Source organism: Citrus sinensis, chromosome 9 (genome assembly GCF_022201045.2).
Source record: "Citrus sinensis cultivar Valencia sweet orange chromosome 9, DVS_A1.0, whole genome shotgun sequence".
NCBI classification, from domain to species: domain Eukaryota; kingdom Viridiplantae; phylum Streptophyta; class Magnoliopsida; order Sapindales; family Rutaceae; genus Citrus; species Citrus sinensis.
Genome location: NC_068564.1, coordinates 32,583,820 through 32,604,708, shown reverse-complemented (window position 1 = coordinate 32,604,708; position 20,889 = coordinate 32,583,820). Strand labels below are relative to the sequence as shown.

At 34.5% G+C, this 20,889-nt stretch overlaps 3 protein-coding genes, 1 non-coding gene and 1 pseudogene across 4 annotated transcripts; 1 reads left to right on the top strand and 4 right to left on the bottom strand.

The window, feature by feature from the left end:
• Positions 1-227: 227 nt before the first annotated feature.
• Positions 228-1,808, bottom strand: LOC102621100 (probable 1-deoxy-D-xylulose-5-phosphate synthase 2, chloroplastic; annotated as a pseudogene).
• Positions 1,809-2,751: 943 nt separating this feature from the next.
• LOC102621374 (ADP-ribosylation factor 1) lies at positions 2,752-6,182 on the bottom strand. The gene is made up of 9 exons (XM_052434488.1): positions 5,988-6,182; positions 5,690-5,890; positions 5,520-5,558; positions 5,242-5,304; positions 4,662-4,680; positions 4,247-4,358; positions 3,758-3,805; positions 3,378-3,508; positions 2,752-3,101 (listed from the first exon to the last, which is right to left on the bottom strand). The coding sequence occupies exons 2-9, from the start codon at positions 5,790-5,792 to the stop codon at positions 3,068-3,070; spliced, it is 549 nt and encodes a 182-aa protein (XP_052290448.1). The 5' UTR covers positions 5,793-5,890; positions 5,988-6,182; the 3' UTR covers positions 2,752-3,067.
• A 1,259-nt stretch (positions 6,183-7,441) lies between these two features.
• Positions 7,442-8,314, top strand: LOC102621661 (thaumatin-like protein). Its single transcript, XR_008051811.1, has one exon. It is a non-coding gene; the product is annotated as a thaumatin-like protein (transcript).
• Positions 8,315-9,416: 1,102 nt separating this feature from the next.
• On the bottom strand, positions 9,417-10,960 carry LOC102621954 (hypothetical protein). Its single transcript, XM_006474078.4, has 2 exons — positions 10,354-10,960; positions 9,417-10,088 (listed from the first exon to the last, which is right to left on the bottom strand). Exons 1-2 carry the CDS (start codon positions 10,811-10,813, stop codon positions 9,982-9,984), a joined length of 567 nt encoding a protein of 188 aa, XP_006474141.1. The 5' UTR covers positions 10,814-10,960; the 3' UTR covers positions 9,417-9,981.
• Positions 10,961-11,002: 42 nt separating this feature from the next.
• LOC102622248 (xylose isomerase) lies at positions 11,003-16,367 on the bottom strand. Its single transcript, XM_006474079.4, has 21 exons — positions 16,224-16,367; positions 15,866-15,955; positions 15,450-15,557; positions 15,265-15,339; positions 15,059-15,188; positions 14,868-14,959; positions 14,589-14,639; positions 14,292-14,368; positions 14,093-14,147; positions 13,894-13,995; positions 13,667-13,718; positions 13,337-13,382; positions 13,202-13,257; positions 13,053-13,104; positions 12,876-12,955; positions 12,676-12,746; positions 12,543-12,583; positions 12,223-12,322; positions 12,000-12,071; positions 11,834-11,911; positions 11,003-11,312 (listed from the first exon to the last, which is right to left on the bottom strand). Exons 2-21 carry the CDS (start codon positions 15,926-15,928, stop codon positions 11,277-11,279), a joined length of 1,437 nt encoding a protein of 478 aa, XP_006474142.1. The 5' UTR covers positions 15,929-15,955; positions 16,224-16,367; the 3' UTR covers positions 11,003-11,276.
• Between the last annotated feature and the right edge of the window lie 4,522 nt (positions 16,368-20,889).

Sequence of the window (20,889 nt, the reverse complement as noted above, 5' to 3'; positions counted from 1 at the left end):
AATTATAATAATAAACTTTCTTTTAAATGTTAATTAATTAAGAAGATGTTTGAATTAGAGAATGCAGTACTAAAAATTAAATATACTTTTACTTGCTTCATTTTCTTTATTTATTAGTTTATTTTGAATATTCATTTTTTAAATTCATTGTTGATTATAACAACTTAATTATTATTAACTCATTTCAAGTTTACAATAATTTAAAAAAATTAAAAAAATAAGTGAAAGCCTAAGCCTGTAGTGGACCTGACCCTTACACTTCCACTCTACTAGATTTCGAAAAACCCGACCCAAGCCTGCATTTTGCCATTCCTAGTTTGATAAGTCATATTATTAAACATATTTAAAAAAAAAAAATACGATACTGGATGAAGATTGTTATGACATCGAACACATCATAGCAGAACCAATTTGATATCTTTCATGACCACCATGTTGGGCAAACAAGCCATGAAAGTAGTGTCAAATGCGCCGCAATGTGTTGGACCATCGGCCCCAACAAGGCCTGCCCTGTCTATTGCGAATCTCACCGGAAGCTTTTGAAGGTCCACATCATGAGCTACCTACATCACCAATACACAATGTAACATTAGATATTTAGTAACACAAGTTTGTTTGGTTTAATTTTATAAACACCAAGTCCATTAAGCGCACATGATTTTACGTTACCTGATCAAAGCATCTTTGTAAAAAGCTGGAGTAGATGGCACAAAAGGGCTTCAGGCCTTCAGCAGCTAGGCCGGCAGCAAAGGTGACTGCATGTTGTTCAGCAATGCCTACATCGAAACATCTAATAGGGAAATGCTTTTGAAACAAATTGAGTCCAGTTCCGCCACCCATTCTGTTATCAAGGATTTTGCAAAATACTGCATATGGGAAAGTGTTTTCACTTTTGACTTCAGCTGCTTCCCTGACATTGGATCAAATTTCATCACACCTGAACAATTTGTAGCTCATTAACTTTAATTCCTAACAGTAAGTGCAATCGAATTATCTTTTTTTCCTTTTTAATTTGTGTACTTAATTTATACCATGCATCTTGTCTGCTGCAGCTTCAGCGGCAGCATAGCCTTTTCCTTTTCAGTAATTACATGAATGAGCACTGCTCCAGGGTCTGGTATGGCTTTAACTTGCTTTAAAACATATGCAAGGTCTTCCAAATTATGACCATCTACTGGACCAATGTAATATAATCCAAGATCTTCAAAGAAACAAGCCCGTGAACCAGCTTCAATTTCTCTCGAGAATGCATCAATTTCATGCATTTGGCCTCCAAATTTTTGTTTCTTGTCCTGTTGATTTCGATAGTCAAAAAAGTTTAATTAATTTTCTAGGTCCGCATTAGATAGAAAAAGGACTTTGGTCAATTGTGATACATGGGATCAAAATGTTACCTTGGAGCTGAAGGCTTCTTGACATAGTTGACGAAACTGTGGATTTGAATGTAGTCGTTTTAAGGCTTTGTTGAGAGCCCCTGCAAGGGAAGCAGGGCCGTCGATGGTGGCGGTGGGCAAGGGGACTTGCTGGTTATCGTTCAAGATGATTATATGATTAGTCTTATGAAAACCTGCATTGATAATTGCCTCGTACGACATTCTTGCTATCGTGGCACCTTCAACGATCACCGAGATTACATGGTTGTTCTGATTTGTCCTGTTTTCAACTGAGGAATTTTGCCCCAAATAGGTCTTAATTCCCAATTGCAATGACTAAATAGGCGTGGATGGCTTTTGACCAGAGATTGAGGATTTTTTTTTTAATCTTTGTGCATTTTGTTCTGGTTGTAATTGAGTCCCCACATCACTTGTACTAATATTGTCTATTGTAGCTCCAACTCCATTGACCGAAATTAGACTTTCATTTGCATGTTCAATTTTATGAACTTTTGAACTATGATTCATCTAGCTCTTTTGTTTTTAAAAAAAGAAAAATTTCAAAAAGGGTAGATTAGATAGCTTAACGTCATCATGATATAGCCCATGATTCACCAAAAGAAAAAAAAATTGTTATATAATACATGAAACAGAATTAACTAATATTGATATTTCAATTTCATCATATATTTTGATTTTTCAATCTTCATGTAACACGAAGACTTGATTCAATAGCAGCCAGTGGCGTCTACGCTACATGGCCCTATATTGACTCGTCCGCATATGAAAAATGAAAAAAAAAAATAAATGAGACATCACGTTTGCACCAATGGTATAACAAATTGTTAATGGGGCTGCGTTTCATTGAAAAGGGCAGAATTGACACCGTCAATCTTTCACTTGATTATTTTTCTGCTTTTATCACTTATCCACTAACAAAATTCTTATTACTTTGTTACCTTTACAACTTTTAAAGAGAATTAGAAAAATTCATCGCAGTCAAAAAACAACCACCACTCGAAAAGTTTTACCATCTATTGAAAAATAAATGCAAGGAAAACAATAAATGAATGACTTAAATAAACTTTTTCTTACATTTTGACGTGCCCAACACCAATCCTTTCTATTTTTTATTTTATTTTTCTTGTCGATGCTGTCCAGCTTCTATCATCAAAGTGCTTTTGTTAAATGCATGAATGATCCTTACGACATTTACGGTTGAATTATATCACCATTCAAGAATTTCACGTGTCTCCGTTATTCATTCCATCACTCATACAACATTTTTGAACCCATATGAATATGATCAATGATCTGAGAGCCCCATTAATCGAAATAGAGGAATATGATTCTCTCAACAGAAAGCAACCCACTCCACTGAAACAAAAAGCCCAAGAGTTATACTGAATATGAAGAAGGACAACAAAATTAAAGCCGTTAGGATAGAAAAAAATGGGTAATAAAGCAGAAAACAAGTTCCTAGTATGTCATCTCTTCAACAAAAATTTTACATGTATATCAATAATTTTACTCCAACAAAAGAATACATCTGTAAAGGTGAAATGAGAAAGCTGCACCCACGAATAAGGAGGATTCAATCATACTTCAAACCCAAAAGACCATGGACATTGCTTTGCTTTTTAAATGACTTGATGATCACGTATTGGTGAGCCTCTATAACTTGTCTCCAAGAGTTAGCCACCGATAGATTTGAGTGTATTGCTCAGCCTGAAACAACAATGTATTGTTCATTATTTCTTTTAAATAACAGACCAATAAACAAGAAAGTTAATGCGAAGGATTCTTAATTTTCTATTTCAAAATTAACCACATTTTACTGAATGTAGGATCTCTAAAGGCACTTGCAAATGAAGAAAACGTAGAGGCACTGCAAATGAAGAAAGAGCAACAGCATTGCTGCTTGAAAAAGGATTAAGTATTTACTAAATGTCTGATTCTGTATCCTAAATCTAGAGGCTACCACTTAGTTACTTCTAAGCTTACCAGTCCAAACCCTCAAAGAGACCTTCTCCTTTAATAGCAGATGTTTTAAAAATAGCCCATTGACGGTTTTTAATCTTGTGCAACTCTAATGCCTCTGTCACTGCAGCATCGTCAAGTGCCCCTGGAAGATCCTATGAGGACCAAAAACGTAATGTTAAGCAAAAAGAAATGATCACAGAAATAATTTTTTTTTTTTTTAATATGTAAAAGAAATATAAGGGGAAGCTGTAAATGAAAGGACCACAGCCTTGAAATAATACAGTCAGCTTTTTCATTTTTTTTAAAAAGGAAAAAAAAAAAGAAAGAAAGAAAGAGCTAGATGTCAAATATTTTCCCTGCCTACAGACCTTGAAGATAACAAAAAAGGTGATAACACTAACCTGCTTGTTTGCAAATATGAGAACAACTGCACCTCTCAACTCCTCCTCCTGCCAAAAGAATCAAAAAGATAAGTTGGAACTTGAAAATGCACAAAATATGCATTAACAAGCAGAAAAACCATTAATGCTAACAAAAAGGCAAAGGCACTGACAGCAGCGGGGACTAATATTCATCTTCAGACTGTAAGAGAGAACAAATGGGGTATCCAAAAAATCTGTAATCACTTGGGGGAAAAAAGGCTACACCAAAATTCTCATGAGTTGCAAGTACCATTCAGATTTTGTAAAACTTCTATAAAGATTTCTAGCTAACATCATTACCAACAAAGCTCCATAGATCATCCAAAAGACAAATTTACGACCATAATATTAGTTAATAGACTAGAATGATGATTTGCTCAGCATGTGAAAATTTTACAGCATTAGAGATTATGCACTAACAGAGTTTATACACAGAAAGACAAAAACATAAACCTAAGACAAGTATACCTCCAATATTGCGTGAAATTCATCTTTGGCTATCACCAGCCTTTCAGTGTCACTCGAATCAACGACATAGATTATAGCCTGAGTATTTGGAAAATAGCATCTCCAATATGGCCTGTGGTAGAGAACAAAATAAAAAGCTGATTAGCTTGTGCAGTTAAAGGAATATTTTAAGCTACTATTTTCTCCCTTCTACCATATTCAGAGTTTTAACATGGACAAATTTTTTTCTTAACTTTTCTTTCAATTTAGTGAAATGGATCATACACAGACAGCCAAAGTAAAAAAGCTCTGCAAAACTACTTGATGAAGCAAACTCGGTAACTGATGTTATATAAAATTCCAATAATAATTCAAAAAATCACACAGAGAATATAAACCAACTGATTGCATGCAGAAACAAGAAATAAATTGTTACCTGATACTTGTCTGTCCACCTGTATAAGAAGAAACAACAAAAATCCATCAGGAATTGACACACCTCAGAATTATATCACAAAATGAAAATGTCAAAAGCCACTTCCTGATACTTTTAATGATTATTCATCAACTATTAGTGAGTAAACATCCATTCACAATGAAAATCAAGGTTTTCATTTTCATCTTAATACAGAAGCTCTACTATTATGAAAGATTGAAGATTCTGCTCCACGCAAAAGGCAAGCACCTGCCTTCACCACCAAACCCAGTCAACCCTCCCAAGCAAAAATATTAACTAGGAAGAATAGGCAAGATCAGAACCTTTCCTCAGATGATACATTGCTTGAATTGCATAGATCTAGTCATCAACACATGTGGGACTCGCATCATACCGTCCACAAGTGTCGTGCAGGTGCAAATGCATAGATGAGCATGATTCTTATTGCAGATTAGCAAGAGTAAAACAACGTATGGTTCCAAGGAGAGAAATGCAGTTAATAATCCACATTGATATCAATTTAACAAAAAGTCGATAATGCAGGTTGCAAATACTGATCAAAGGAAGCATACTGACATACCAAGATCCCAGACTTGGAATTTGATGTTATTATATTGTACTGTCTCCACATTAAATCCAATAGCTGCATAAACAAAAACAAAAATCAATAAGCAAAAACATATAAAAAAATAGATACTCCAATCGGGTGCTTAAAAACAAAAGGGAACAATCTGAATTGCAATCGCAAATCTATAGCTTAACGTGAGGAAATTTTTGAAAGAAATGTTTAACTTGTACAATAGATTAAATTTCTGAGCTAGTAATACATAAACAAATTAAAATTGGAAAAGGAATTACTTGGAATAGTTGACACAACTTCACCCATTTGAAGCCGATCTGAAAAACCAAACCCCAAGTCCAAAACATTACAATCATCAAAACTTTAAAAAATAACAACAACAACGGCCCAATTCACAAAATTAGTAAAAAAACAAAAGGGTATTCACTAAAATCTGAAAACAACATACAGAGAATCGTAGTTTTGCCAGCATTGTCAAGGCCAAGAACTAGAATCCTAGCCTCTTTGTTGCCAAAGAGCGAAGAGAACAATCGCGTAAACATAATACCCATGTTTCCGATTTTGTATTCTTAGTGATCCGATCGGAAAAATTGAAGCTTTTTTTGTGATTGAATTATGTATTGGATCTGCAAAGCAGAGTCCCCTGTTCCTCCCTGAAAAAATGAAAATGACATGAAAATGAATGTTTTGTAATATAAACAGAATTAAAATATGCATGCAAATGGGAATATTTTTGCGTGCGTAACGTGCCTGGAAAAAAAGGAAGAGGGTCTGCTTGCGAGATTTGTTGAGACTTTTGAGTTATGAAAAAATAAAAAAGATGAAAGTTTTGGGGGGTTTGTTTAATTGTTGTTTATTACAAAACTGTTCTGTTGTAACCCTGCAATTGGAAAATTTAGAATACGGAATTGGAAAATTTTTCAGAAGAAGAACATGGACTGTGATTGGCTGATTGCATACAGTCGTTACAATGTGTTTTCTGCTAATTCGGTTCGTTGATTTCATCACATTGGTGGGTCCCGGTGTTTATTTCGCCATGTCAGCTTAAGTTTCAAGCACACTTGCAATTATATTTTTGTAATTTAATTATTTAATTTTTCAGCTCTATTTTGATTTCGCCAATTGAGAATAGAAATTTAAGGATATTACACTAAATTATTTGATAAACATTACTTATTGTAATTAGAAAGTTAAGTTGAGTTAATTTTATAGTTATATAATAAAATATTTATAATATTTTTTGTCAAAATTATTGGTTAAAAATTAAACTTATTATACTATCAACTTTTATTTTATAATCATAATTTATTTTTCTATTTGTGCTTTAAAAATTACAGTCTTTCAATATTAAACAAGATTTAAGTCATAACCAATATAATTTAATTGACTGTAAATATGTTTCAGGTTTGTGATCACCCAAATTTAAACAATAATAAGGGTTAAATATTGCGATATTCAATGAGTAAGTTTCGTTATTAATGAACTTTCGAAATTAAATTTTCGTTAGTTTTCATGGGAAACTCAAATAAAAAATTGGACGAATTAGAGATAAATCTCAATGAAGAAATAATCCGCCATCTCTCGCTTCAAAAGGTGCAAAAAGCAAAAAAAGTAAATCCATTTTATAGGCAAAACAGGCCCATTGAATAAGGCCCATATCTCAAGTTAGCACCCCCGTTCACACCATTGTTTATAGTCCGAGCGGAGCTTTTACACCCCTTAAAATCGTTACAACATCTATTTTAAACTTTATTTCTTAAAGTTTCCCTTATTTAATTTATAAAATACAAATTAATATATTCAAAGTACCCATATTTTCATAGAACTTTTTAACATAAAAAATGTATAATTTTTAAGATTTTATTTATAAAATACATATAATCCTAAAATCTTAATCATTTCTTATTATATTTTATAGTTTATATTTTCATAACTCTAAATTCTTATAATTTTCTCAAAAAAAATTTCTCGTTACAATAAAAATACAAATTATGAAATGGGGTAGCTGTAAAAAATTTGTTAAAATAATAATTTATTTAAGTTTTTAATTGAATTTTCATTCAAAAAATAAGAAATGAATTAAATTGTATTTGATTAGTTAAGTAACTTCAATTAGAAGAAGACATGGGTTCTATTAGAAGTTTTGAGCGGTGTCAAAGGCAAAGTTGAGCTTCTAGGAGCCTACTACAAAGTGAAGTCAAGCCGGGAACAAGCAAAAGAGAGTAATAGTCAAGTCACCCACTATTCTTCTTGTTCAACTTTACAACAATCCATAAGCGCAACTAACCCACTACCACTAACCCACTACCACTTTTCCACTATAAATATCAACCCAAGCCCTCCGAAAACACCCACTCACGAATCGACTCCATTTTACTTCATCAACATGAGTTTTTTCACTTACTTTTTAATTTTCTTTCTCTTTATTTCCTTGTCCTCCCTCACCTCAACCCATGGAGCCACTTTTGAGATTAGAAACAATTGTCCTTTCACAGTTTGGGCTGCGGCTGTCCCAGGCGGTGGCCGTCAACTCATCCGAGGCCAAACTTGGACCATCAACGTTAATCCAGGTACAAAACAAGCCCGCATTTGGGCTCGAACCAAATGCACGTTCAATGCAGAGGGCCGAGGCCGTTGCGAGACTGGGGATTGCAATGGGCTATTGCAATGCCAAGCTTATGGCGCCCCTCCTAACACCTTAGCCGAATATACCCTAAACCAGTTTAATAACTTGGACTTTTACGACATTTCTCTTGTTGATGGGTTCAATGTTCCTATGGACTTTAGCCCACTCTCGGGAATAAGATGCCGTGGGATCAGATGTGCTGCTGACATTACTGGGCAGTGCCCAAATGAGCTTAGGGCCCCAGGTGGGTGCAATAATCCATGCACAGTTTTCAAGACCGATCAATATTGTTGCAATTCTGGAAAGTGTGTCCCAACGAATTTCTCCAAGTTCTTCAAGCAGAGATGCCCTAACGCTTATAGTTACCCAAAAGATGATCAAACAAGCACTTTCACTTGCCCTGGAGGAACTAACTACAAGGTCACTTTCTGCCCTTAAAGCAGATAATTTGAAATTATATAGCTTATTATGGTAGCGAATATAATTATACAATAAGAATAAAATCTCTTATTGTTTGAGTGAAACTGAAGGTGTAATGTCATATGCTGCTAATAATCAATAAAGTACACAAAATAACAATATATGATAGAGTAATCAAATTTATTTTCCAAGTGCTGGAGACGTAGAATTTGTACCCAAGAAGTGAAACTGAGATTTAAAAAGAAAGAAGGAATATTGCAGTAATCTTTAATTTCCATTTTTCTCCCTTCTAATCATTCCATATGCATATATATAGCCTTTGAACTTTACACACACTAAGCTAAGAAATAGAACAACAATGGCAAATAATCTGGAACATGACTTGACTCCTGCTGAAAATCAGCAACCAAAGCTTATCCAACCGAACCCACTAAGATCACCAACTAATAGAATTCTAACCAACTTGAACAAGTCTTCCATTTCTGCTTGCAAACCATGCACGTAATGGCCATGCATATTAAGCACTTATCATTCCCCACCCTTTAGAATCACCTTTTTTGCATGGTCAAAGTCAGGATGAGACTTGGAGAATTGCCAACTTTTCCAATTAGCATCCTCGACCACTGCACCTATCCTTCTAACCAATATCGAATTGTACGAACGGCACATGATCTTCAATCATGAATAGCTGCAGCTTGTAACAACAGTTGCCAGGAATAAATTTGTCAATCACAATAATAACACAACCCTTTTTCACAACGAGCCCGTGCTTCTTGGTTAGACCGTCTCTTGATAAGAGGAGGGGCAATGTCATTACCTATTTGGTCAATCTTAGGAGGTGGACCTAAGACCCCAACAAAATTATTTGGGGTTAATTGCTACGTTACATTTAGTGAGTCTTTTTCACAAGAGAACTCAATTTGTTGCACTTAACATCGGGGATATCACTTCTTCTAAGCAATTTTCTTCAAAAAATGAAAACTCATTTAGGTATACTTAACAACATTCTAAGGAAATTGACAAAAAAAAAAGAAAAAAAGAAAAAGCTAATTTATAAAAGAAAGGGTTTAATTTATTTTATTTTTTAAACTTTTGCCTCCATGAAACATTATTGGACAGTGATGCTCCAAATATGAATATATTCTTTTCATTTACATAAGAATATCAAATTAACAGTAGCAGTACTATGGTTCACATCGCCACATTAAAAAAATACATGGAATATATGTATGTCCTGATATACTACTTGAGAGCTCTAGCATTATTTTTTCAATAGTTTAACAATTAATGGAGACTGCCCAGTTGAAATCAAGGCCTCAGATGGGTGCAACAATTCATGCCCTGTTTTGAGGACTGGTCGGTATTGCCGCAATTCTGAGAATTAAGGCCCAACAAATTTCTCCAGGATTTTCAGGCAGATATGTCCTGATGCTTAGAGTTAATCCCGAAGATGATCAATCAGATTTGAACATATCTAGTTTGTAGCAGCATCATAAAATAATAAGAATAAGGCTGCCTTTTAATTAAGAGTGAAACTGATGGTGTAATGTTATGTGCTGCCGATAATAAAGTTCACAAGTGCAATAAATATTGATAAGAGTAAGCGATTTTAAGTGCTTTTAACTAAAAGTGCTTACCCACTTCACCTAATTATAATTGACAAAAAAAAAAAGCTCTTACATACGCCAAAGGCTTTAGCCTTTGGCGTATGTGTCCTGGTTGAAGCAGTATGAAGGCGCTTGAATTAATGGATCGTGCAAAACAGCACCAACTTCAAATGTCATCACGTGTACAGATATGCCTGCAAATAAAACATCATACTAATCATGATATAAGTCTTAGGTACAATGTTCCAAATAAACATGTTCATCTACTTGGCACCATGTGCTCTAATTTCTCTCTCATTTATTATAACTACTCATATAAATCGATTTGTATCAACGTAAATGTACATGTCATAAAATTTTATTGAATGAATGTATAGCTAACATGATATAACGGTCATACCTAAAACTCATCAAATAATGAGATTTTGATATAAGAAAGGGTGGGGAAGATTAACTTACCATCAGAAAAGTCCCAGCGGACAGGCTTCTTGGTTTGAACATCTTCATAATACCAAATAAAATCGAGCTTTTCCCAAAGATTGCACAAAAAGCCATCAGTAAACCGAGTTCCTAAATAAGTAGCTCCATCAAGAAAATCAGGCCTGGGAATTCCGATACCGTAGTGCACGACATCACAGCTTCCATTTTCTCCCAGGGTATAGTAAAATGAAGTGCCATTGTTCCACTCAACGTTATACAGCAAGTCACTCAGTTGTTTTTGTATTATGTATACGTTGCGACCTCGTGGCCAGTCGTACCATTGGTGAGCGATTTGAAGACCATCTGAGCTCAAGTTCTTGTAAGTAAGCGCATGGAATCTCTCGGGCCACGGCGTTGGAACTGGGACTGTTTCACAAAATTGAAGCCAAGGGAGGGCTAGAATTATTAGAGAGATAATGCTTGAGAGATTCAATCTCATTCTTGGGTCTGTGCTGCTCTTTGTTCTGAAAATTTTGTACTGCTTAGTTTAGCTTTTAGTGGGACATTGGGCATTATCGTTAATGTGTGGCTGAGATATAAAATTTTTTCACGACGACGTGTCGAAAAAAAGAATGTGCACCGATTTTCCAGTGGACGGGAAGCCTCGAGTGATGACTTGGACCATTGGTCAGATTCCAAATTGAACTTCGATCATTATTAAAGCAATGTTATTGACAAAAGATTTCAAGATCGTAGGATTCAAGTTTTATAACAGCTGTCATATCGATAACTAAACAAGTTCTTTATAAAGCCTAAGCTAGACAAACATGTCAAAATTTCCCCACATGAAAAGACCCATTTCCCCAAAAGCGTTCACTGACTGGACACAGACCGCCTGTAAACATAACTTCAATTTGCCCCCCTCTCTTTATTTGTAAGTTCTGCTTCGGAGCAGCCGCTATCTATATTGCAGATTGGAAGATCATTTCTGCAAGTTCCTGCAACATTGCACACAATTCTCCTTTAGATTCAAACTAACTGCATTTGCTTAACACGCACACACTACATGAAACTCGAACCAGGAACTAAGTCTTGAGAAGGCTGCGGTCCCCATTGCATTTGCTAAATAAATAACAATTAAAATTTACAGATAGATGGGTTGAGTCTAGATTTCAGCAAATAACAGGATCATCTTGAGGAAGCAAAATTACAAGTGAAAGAGTGAGATTTAGTTTGATCGATCATTGAAATGTGCTGTAGCATTGACTTCATTTCAGGCCTTTTTTAATGCTAGAAACTAGTACCACAATTCGCAGAAAGGAACAAGATTAGCATACATTCGTATGTTCGTTCTAACTCTTTTTCAATTCTATTCCCTGAAGAAAAAATCTAATTGCTGCATTCTTGAATCTAATACTTTTGTGTATAAGGCCAGTTTTGTGCTAATGGATGTTCAACTACCTATTACAACAAAATAGTGGCTAGCTGGATAATTTGGAGAAAGGAAGTTATGAATTACCTGCTTAGCAGAGGGAACCTTGGGTTCTCCCCATTCCATGGCCTTCTTCTCAAGCATTTCAAAATCAGCCTTACCAGCCTGTGATAAGATGCAAGACTGTGTATAAACTACAGAAGGCAACTCAAAAAAGTAAAAGATGTCAAAGATAATAGGAAGGCAGTATAACCTCTATTTTTTGCCCAATCTCTGAGTCAAAGCTCTGGTATCGCTTGCGGACGAGCTCCGGTAGAGAACCATCCTTTATTCAATGACAAAAAGAAGTCAACTCAGTATCACAGATTAAAATATATATATATATATATATATATATATATATATATATATATATATATATCATTATCAAATAGAATGGACTATTAGACAAGTGAAAAAGAAGAATAATATATCACCTCAATCAGCTTGGCAGCAGTTCGAAGTCCACGAGCAACGGTATCCATTCCAACAATATGAGCAATGAACAAGTCTTCAACGTCAGTGCTCTCTCTTCGTCTAAAATATTATGAAGAATTAATGTTGGTGATATGAGGAGGAGGTGAAAAAGTAAAGATATTGGATCATACAATAAGAATATAGAACATGATAATCCACATGCAAAGCTATGGAGCAAACCAGAACTAAGATACACTTTAATATCCATCATAAAATATCCTGTGTATGGGCATGCAAACAAGTTCATGTAAAAGAATTGTTAATGGAAGAAAACGCTTACAATTTTGCATCAAAGTTGAATCCTCCAGGTGCCAAACCTCCCTGTGATAAAATGGTAAAATTCACTGTGTAAGTCCCAGCTCGTAGAATCTCAAACTGTTCTGGTGAGTTAGAAAATTGCATTTATTACATACATTTTTAATCACACTGAGCATAATCGAAGTAGCCTCTCCAATATCTGTCAGGAATTGATCTGTATCCCAACCTGTAAGATAGGCAACGGCTCTACATTACAACCTAAAGTCTCAGAACATCTTAAGGTAGAGTTTGTAAATTTTGATAAAAAATCAGCCAAAAATAGAAAATGCCAAAAGCATTAAAGCATCCAACTTACCAACTTGAGGGTCACCAGTGTTTGCATCGATGTTTCCTAGCAGACCATTGAGTCTTGCAGTTTCAATATCATGATGGCAGCTGAAAAGTAAACAAGTTTTTAAAGAATGCCAAATAAGCTCTGGGGAAAATAGTATGGGCAAGCATTAGAGCTTGAGATACCAGACTTATGACATACCTGTGACCAGATAGGGTGGCATGGTTACACTCAATGTTTAGTTTAAAGTCATCTACAAAATAATTGAGAAAAATTATGCATAGATGTAACTTACATTCAAACATTGGCATAATGACATAATTTATCAAAAAAGAGAATTGCGCTTTTACTTATGAGGCCATATTTCCGCAAGAAATTAGCTGCTGTTGCTGCATCCCAGTCATACCTACAAGTTATCTTCATGTGTGAGAATAAGGGGATTATATGCCAAATTAGCTAACCACTAAACAAGTCAAGAAGCATACTGGTGTTTGGTAGGTTCTTGAGGCTTTGGTTCGATCAACAGATTCCCTGAAAAAGCATTGAAGTGAAAGATAGGTCCTTAATAGAATTTTGGCGCAGTAAAGAAATCAATAAAAAAAGAAAAAGAAAGATTCCAACCAAAAAGTGGGGGAAAGGAAAAATTTGTTCCTAGTTAAATACTGATCAAGTGCAAAAGACAAAATTAAGAAGAAAACAGAAAGTCACCAATAAAAAATAGGTCATTAACAAAATGTGCACCAACAATTAGGTATCTCCTTTATGTCCTCAAGTAATGCACCAATTCATTGCAACGTATAGGTGAATGAAAATACCTTTGAATCCAATCTTCTTCTTGTACGCGGCAGCAGATTCAAAAAAATTTGCCTGTGAATGGGTAAACTCAGTCTCAATTCAAAAAAGAATACAATGAATCAAAAAATATAACTTGAAACAGAACACTTAAAATAGTGAAGCCTAATTACTGAAGAAGAGATGGACCAAACGCAAAATAACGAGAGAAAAGCATTAAGCTAAAAAGGATATTGTTTGATAACCATACCATGTGATCAATCTCTCTTCCCATGTCTGTGTTCAGGAGAGACTGATAACCTTCACGGCCACCCCAAAATACATAATTTTCTCCCCCTAAATAATGAGTGACCTATGGAATTTGTGAATGAAAATGGTCAAAACCACCAGAGATGATACTATTTTAGTCGTAACTTGCATGACATAACTGTGCACACAAGGTAACCCACCTCCATGGCTTTCTTGACTTGAGCAGCAGCATAAGCATATACAGCCACTTCAGAGCTGTAAAGCAAGTTTAAAAAAGGACCCAGTTAATAAAGGGACTAATCAACTCCAGTCAATGTAAAATAAAAGTTACAACAAAAAATCAAGCACCCAGTTGCATACACACACACACACACAAAAAAAAAAAAAAAAAAACAATACCTAGTTGCAGCACCATGCATATATCGAGGATGTGAAAATAACTGAGCAGTACCCCACAATGGACGGACCTTAGTTCCCTGCAGATTCACATAGAAAAATGTTAAAGAAGAGGCATTATTGGCGAGTTATATCAGACTGCTAAAACGAAGAAACTCAATACCGGAAGTAAATTTGTGAAGCCTTCAAGGATATCTTACGAAAACAAGAGATGGTATCTCTGCTTCACTCAACCAGGATTAACTATGAAGATTTGAGTAAACTCACATAACCGTTTGACATTAATATTAACAAACTCACCTGAAGCTCTTTTGCAAGGGCCACCACTTCATCCAAGTTTGCATTAGCTTCCTGTTACACATTTAACACCCCATTACCTAGTTCAGTGAGCAGGATTATGAAATAAACAATAATCAGGAATCAGAAACGTTAGAAAATATACAATAGTAAAGTCCGAAAAGTACATCTGCAATTAAGAATAACACTAGCCAAAGAACTTAAATATGTTAAGAATCCTTCCCTAAAGATGACAAATTAAAGCAATAGACAGGATAACTTAATTATATAAAAATTACCCACCTTGAGAGTTTCGCCGTCAGGGGCTATATCCCTGTCGTGGAAACACCAAAAATCAACGCCAAGCTTGTCTATGAACTCAAAGTTGGCTCTCACTGTAATACGCAGCAAAAGATGGGACATCAATTACTTTTTCAATTCTTGCCCAATAATGCAAATTAGGTGTACTTCATAAGAGCATTTATCAATCTTACTTCTTCTTTTGGCCATGGCCATTGAATTGGTACCGTCTTCCCACGGCCATGATTTTGTAGGCACACCAAAAGGGTCAGATCCTGTTCCACGGAATGTGTGCCAAAATGCAACACTGAATCTCATCCAGTCCTGTGGTCATTAATTACTTTGTCAGAAAACACAAGCTACTCAATTAAGCAAAGTTAAATTAACAAAAGAAACCAACCTTCATTTTCTTCCCAAGAATCACTTCTTCAGGATTATACCATTTGAATGCTAGATGATTTTTGCTGGATGGACCCTGAAAAATATCAAATAAAAGAACTATAAATATCCACAGTCGGGAGACCATAACCACAATACTGAAACTATAATCTAGTTGCTAAAAAAAAAATTCATAAGTGAATTTACCTCATACTTAATTTTGGGAATTCCAGGGAAGAACTCCCCTTTCCATTCATCCGAGTCAGCACATTTGCTATCAAGATTAGCAGCACAAGTTGGTGGGGCACCAGCAATCTGCACAATGTAAAACCAGCTCAGTAATCAAATAAATTCATAGTTTAAGGGTAATACCAATACATCATAACAAGAGCTTTCTGCAAGAATCAATTTTCGAGAAGCACTTATCAAGTGCTATACTCTCAAGTCCTCTTCTTTAATTCCTTTTTCTTTAAAGAAGACCTCACATGTTTCCTCAGATAAAAAAAAAAAAAAAAAAAATTTTACTTATCCAAAGCAAACACTACAAAATAAACACAGTTTCCATGCGTGACAATTCAAATGCATTTTGACACTATAATTACACAAAGAGTTTGATTCTTTACCACAAGAGATGAGACCAAGTTCAAACAAAACAGCAGCAGCAAAATCTTCTGAGCTTCCATCATTCGTTTTCTCTCATGCAAGTTGAAACTCTGGCACACACAATGACGCATAATCATCATCATCATCATCAATCATCAATCATCAAATATAATTAAAATGTTATATAAAGAACTTAAAAAGTGCCCATCATCAACGTTCAACAAACAGAATAAAATCAATTACCACTTATCCCACAATAAATAATGAACAACAAAAGACTACTGAAACTGTCAGGAAAAGTTGAAGCTTGAATTATATCCAATTAAAAAAAAAAAAGGTCATTAATCATCAAAGGGAGTGAGATACGGAGAGACTTACAGATTGAAGTGCGTAACTGAAATTGATGATACGAACCAAACAAGCTTGAAGAGTGATATATTTATAAATAAATAAATAAATTTATACACAGTCAGAGCTTATTTGGAATTATATATTTTAGAATTGAAGATTAGGACGGTATTCAGGTATCTATTTACACGTGTTTTACTTCTGCAGTGATCCTTAAAAATATCAATTTACTGGTTTATCCCAAGTTTTGAGACAACATCGCGGTCCTAAAAGGGGACGTTTTTGTCATTCCACATATAAAATCGTGTTTATTTTAGATAAGGATCTTTCGGGATTAGGATACGCTGTTATCGTAACAGGATAACAAAAAGGGCGAAGTTATCGGATTGCCTAGCTATGAGCTAGTCATGTAACCCGTGATAGTTTTGATGGACATTATTGCTAATTCAACGGTTTGAGTTAACCCCGGCGTGTGATTTTGTTGGTAGTGAGACTCTTTTTTTTAAGTTAATTTAGTGCGTGACGTCTTCTCAAACAGAAAAAAAATAAATAATAATAATAATAATAGGTGACGTGGTGCAGACTCGACTCAAGTTTTCTAATTTCTATCCAGAGATTCGAGATTTTCGGAATTATAAAAACAAAGAAAATATGAGGTGGCATGGCATCTCGAGAGTTGAATAAATCAGATTTGAAACGGCGGTGGCGCAATCAAAGACGGAAGCATAGGCATTTAATTTATTACTACTTCCCGTTCGGTCGTTTGATTTAGCAATTTCATGAGTTATCCGGCTTTGGGCTGAATAAAAGATGAGCTTGCTTGATCTTTCTTTCATTATTGGACAACTGATAATGCGACCCAACAGGCTTCGTGATAGCCCATATTATTTATTTTTATCTTGAGTTGGCCTTCTGATAGCCTTCGAAGTTCCTCATAAAACTTATTTTTTAATTGGAATTACTTAAATAATTTAATACAAATTAAAAATTCAAATAATACTTTGTATTATTTCTAATTAAGCATAACATACAGTTAGGTGTCGTTTGTTTTTTTGTCTGAAATCTGAATAAACCTGAATTAGTCTTAATTCTGAAAAGATCTGAATGTCTGAATCTGAATAATATGTTTGTTTTTTCGTCTGAATCTCGAAAAACAAGTATTAAATTGTTTGTTTTTTTCAACTTAAAAAGATGAAAATATGTACTTTTATATTTGTATCCTTATTAAATTTGAATGTCAAATAAATAATATATTAAATACCACAATATTTTAACATTTATAAGTAAAACTATATTCAAGTGAATACATAATTATTTTAGAATTTTAATATATAAAATACCATAAATTTCAAATTTTATCGTATATAATATAAGAAAGAAAAAACAGGGATATTTTTATGTGGGGTAAATATCTATAGGTGAGTTTTGGGATAGACATGAAAAATAAATTATAAAGTAAGGATATTTTTGACATTAGTAAGTAATTGACTTAATTCAAATTTCTCCATTAAGTAAAAATCTAAAAAAATTGATTTATTTTATTAAGTCAAAATTATCTAAAAAGTCTCATTAAGTTATAAAAACAAATACCTTTAATTAACTTAATTAATTAAGTTAATACACTTTAAATTATTAAGTTTAAAAAACAAACGCCACCTTACTCTTAGTAATTTGCATTAAACGGAAGCCACAAAATTTTTGGTTATGAAAACTAGTTTTCGTTTGAAGCCATGAATTTAGCGAGATAAAGCATCAACTTTTGTCACACACATTAAATCATAAATGGCAATAAACTTAGAATATAACAATAACACGTTGTTATTCTGAGGTCTAAATATTACATAATTTTTTAACCTTAATTCATAATCTTGAAACTTCCCTTCAGACTGATGAACAGCAGGCGTAGAGTCCCAAGGATTTGAGGATGCTGATTTTGAATAAAACTCATCTTCCCACCAAATCGAACCGTCCTTGTTAGGACCATTCATGGCATCGAAACTATCCTCCTAATTTGATGTCTCTTTCCCTTTCCTTTGAGAAAACAAATAAAATCATGTTCACAAAATTCACTTCAACACAAGCATTTGTGAATGATATTCTTTTATTTTTGAAGTGATTTAAAACTGATTTAGATTTCAAAAATAATCTTACGCTATGGTAATTACTTTAAACCCATAAACTAAAGCATTAAACAAGGAAAAGTTTGTGTGCATGCATGTAACTACTTATATATAGAATTTCTAATAGCCTATCATCTAAAAAGTAATAAACGGATTTTATTAAAAAGATATATCCTATGATTTCAAATGTGTATACTACTCACAGCAACTATAAGTAAAATTAAGGCGACATTTATTTTTTTGTCTGAAATATGTATATGTATCAAGGGGGACAACTCTCAGACAAATTGGTAAGATTCATCTTATTGCATTTGGGATTCACAGATTATGTTCCTGAAAGCTTTTAATCGAAAATTTTAATCTTCAACCATTCTTACTCAGTCATGTGTCAAGAAACCCTGAGAAGCAGAGGCAAGAAAGCTCCTTCAACAATTGATTGATTGATTGATTCAGTTGACTACTATTGCCATAACAGAGGAGTTCATCACGGAGTTCCGAAGGTCCATATAGACAACCTTCTATCGAACAGTCAATTCTCTGTACAAACTAGTTAATGATCTTGATGTCTTTCTGCAGCCACAAAACTTGCTCTTGGATAGTCTCAAAGAATCTGATTTCGGACTAAGTGCATGGCAAAATCTAACGACAATTTTTGTAATTTCCTAAATCTAACAAAACGGCTGACTGAAATTGTAATTTACAACAGCCTGGAAACGTGTCAGCAACAGCTTGTGGCTCTCCATGCTATGTGGCACCAGAGATAAGAAGTTCATCTTTCATTTTCGTAGCTAGTAGTAACCTCCCAAGTTTTATTTAGCTGAATTCAGAAGCTTGAAGACAAAAGCGAACAGATGGTCAATCATACCTGGATTTCCTTTTCAACATTATGGCTGATGGTTCATCTTCTGGCAAACAGTTGCTGGCACGCAAGGGCTATAAAGGAGCTGCCACAGATGTTTGGTCCTGTGGAGTAATCGTTTATGAAACTACTTGCTGGTTATCTACCATTTGATGATCGTAATTTGATGGTTCTATACAGAGGTATGCTTTGTATACAGCATATAACTAGTTCTTCATCCAAAACACTTGCCTCCGCAGACTGCTGATCGATGTTTAATAAACAGATAGATCAAGCAGATTGCAAATTTCCACATTGGTTAGCGGAAAGTCAGAAGCAGCTAATCCCAGGGATACTTGATCCAAGTCCAATCAGGGTACAAATCCAAAACATCCTATGCATATATAAACTCAAATTGACCAACTTAATAATTTCTTCCTTGAACACAACAGCGAATTGCAATCTAGGGATCACAGAGGATACATGGTCTCAAACAGATTACAAACCGTCCTGAAGATATGAATGTGACGAGAAAATATACTTGGATGATGTTAATGCTGCTTTTGAATCAATGGAAGTAAGAGCTTTAGGTAGTTCCAAGATACAGTGTTTCATAACTTCATATTTGAAAGTCTATGTAGGAAAATGGTGCAGCGTCAAAGACAACCAAATCACCAAGTTTTATCAATGCTTTTCAATTGATTGCAATTCACATGACCTAGATTTATCAGGTCTCTTTGAAGGACGGGCAAGTAAATAAAATCAGAACTAATCTTTGTTTGACCTTCCTTGGTTCTGCAAAATTCCAATGATCCAAGCTTCCAAGCAATGAAACCATAATGAAATTAGAAGCTGCAGCAATGGATGTGAGCTTGTCAGAAGAAAAGACGAACAACTTCAAGGTAATATCTCCTTTCATTCTCGCTTTGCACTAAAACTGGATTATTTTATTCCTCTGCCACTAATGATTTTTATGTAATAACTATGAATTGTTAATGCTTCCCGCAAGATAAATACCAAAAACCTTCACCTTATTATCTGTCTATGTCAGGTTGTTAAGGTGGCCCCAACTAATTGTGTCGTAGAAATATCAAAATCTTTAGGGAAGCTTAAGGTGTACAAAGAGGTATGATAAACTTTCTTGCAGTTGAATTTGTTCGTAAACTAATATGTATTGAGACAAATAAAATGATTATTAGTTCTGCAAAAGTCTATCAAGCCTGTTGACTGAGCAATCAGATGCGCCACTTCAAATGCAAGTTCCAGAGGAACTCAACATCACTAGCAAGAGTACCCAGAAAATGGAATAGTAAATCCTAAATCTAGTTTGCAACGTTAGCATAGCATAAAAGTAACTGCAGCCTCCTAACTATTCTCAATTTGTAGCTCTGAAGACAAAAATGAAAATCACAATAAAGACACCTGCGGCTATTCATCCTCTTAATAATCATCATTGGGGGTGCTTGTCTCAACATACCTTTGCCCAGTTCCTGAGAGATTCTCAAAGAAATTCGAAAGCAAATAGTAATAGAAATGGTACTTTCAAATAGAGTACTCTGCCTATTGCTAAGGCTAATCATAAAAACTCCGGTGTTCAGAAAACAAAGCTCATTGATATTTATTTCTAGTCATTCCTTTTATCTTCGTTTTTCCAAAATATACATTAGAGATGAAAATTTGTTCACTGAAAAAAGAAGGAAACATAAAGAAATTACAAAATCTGTCTCATTTTACCCAT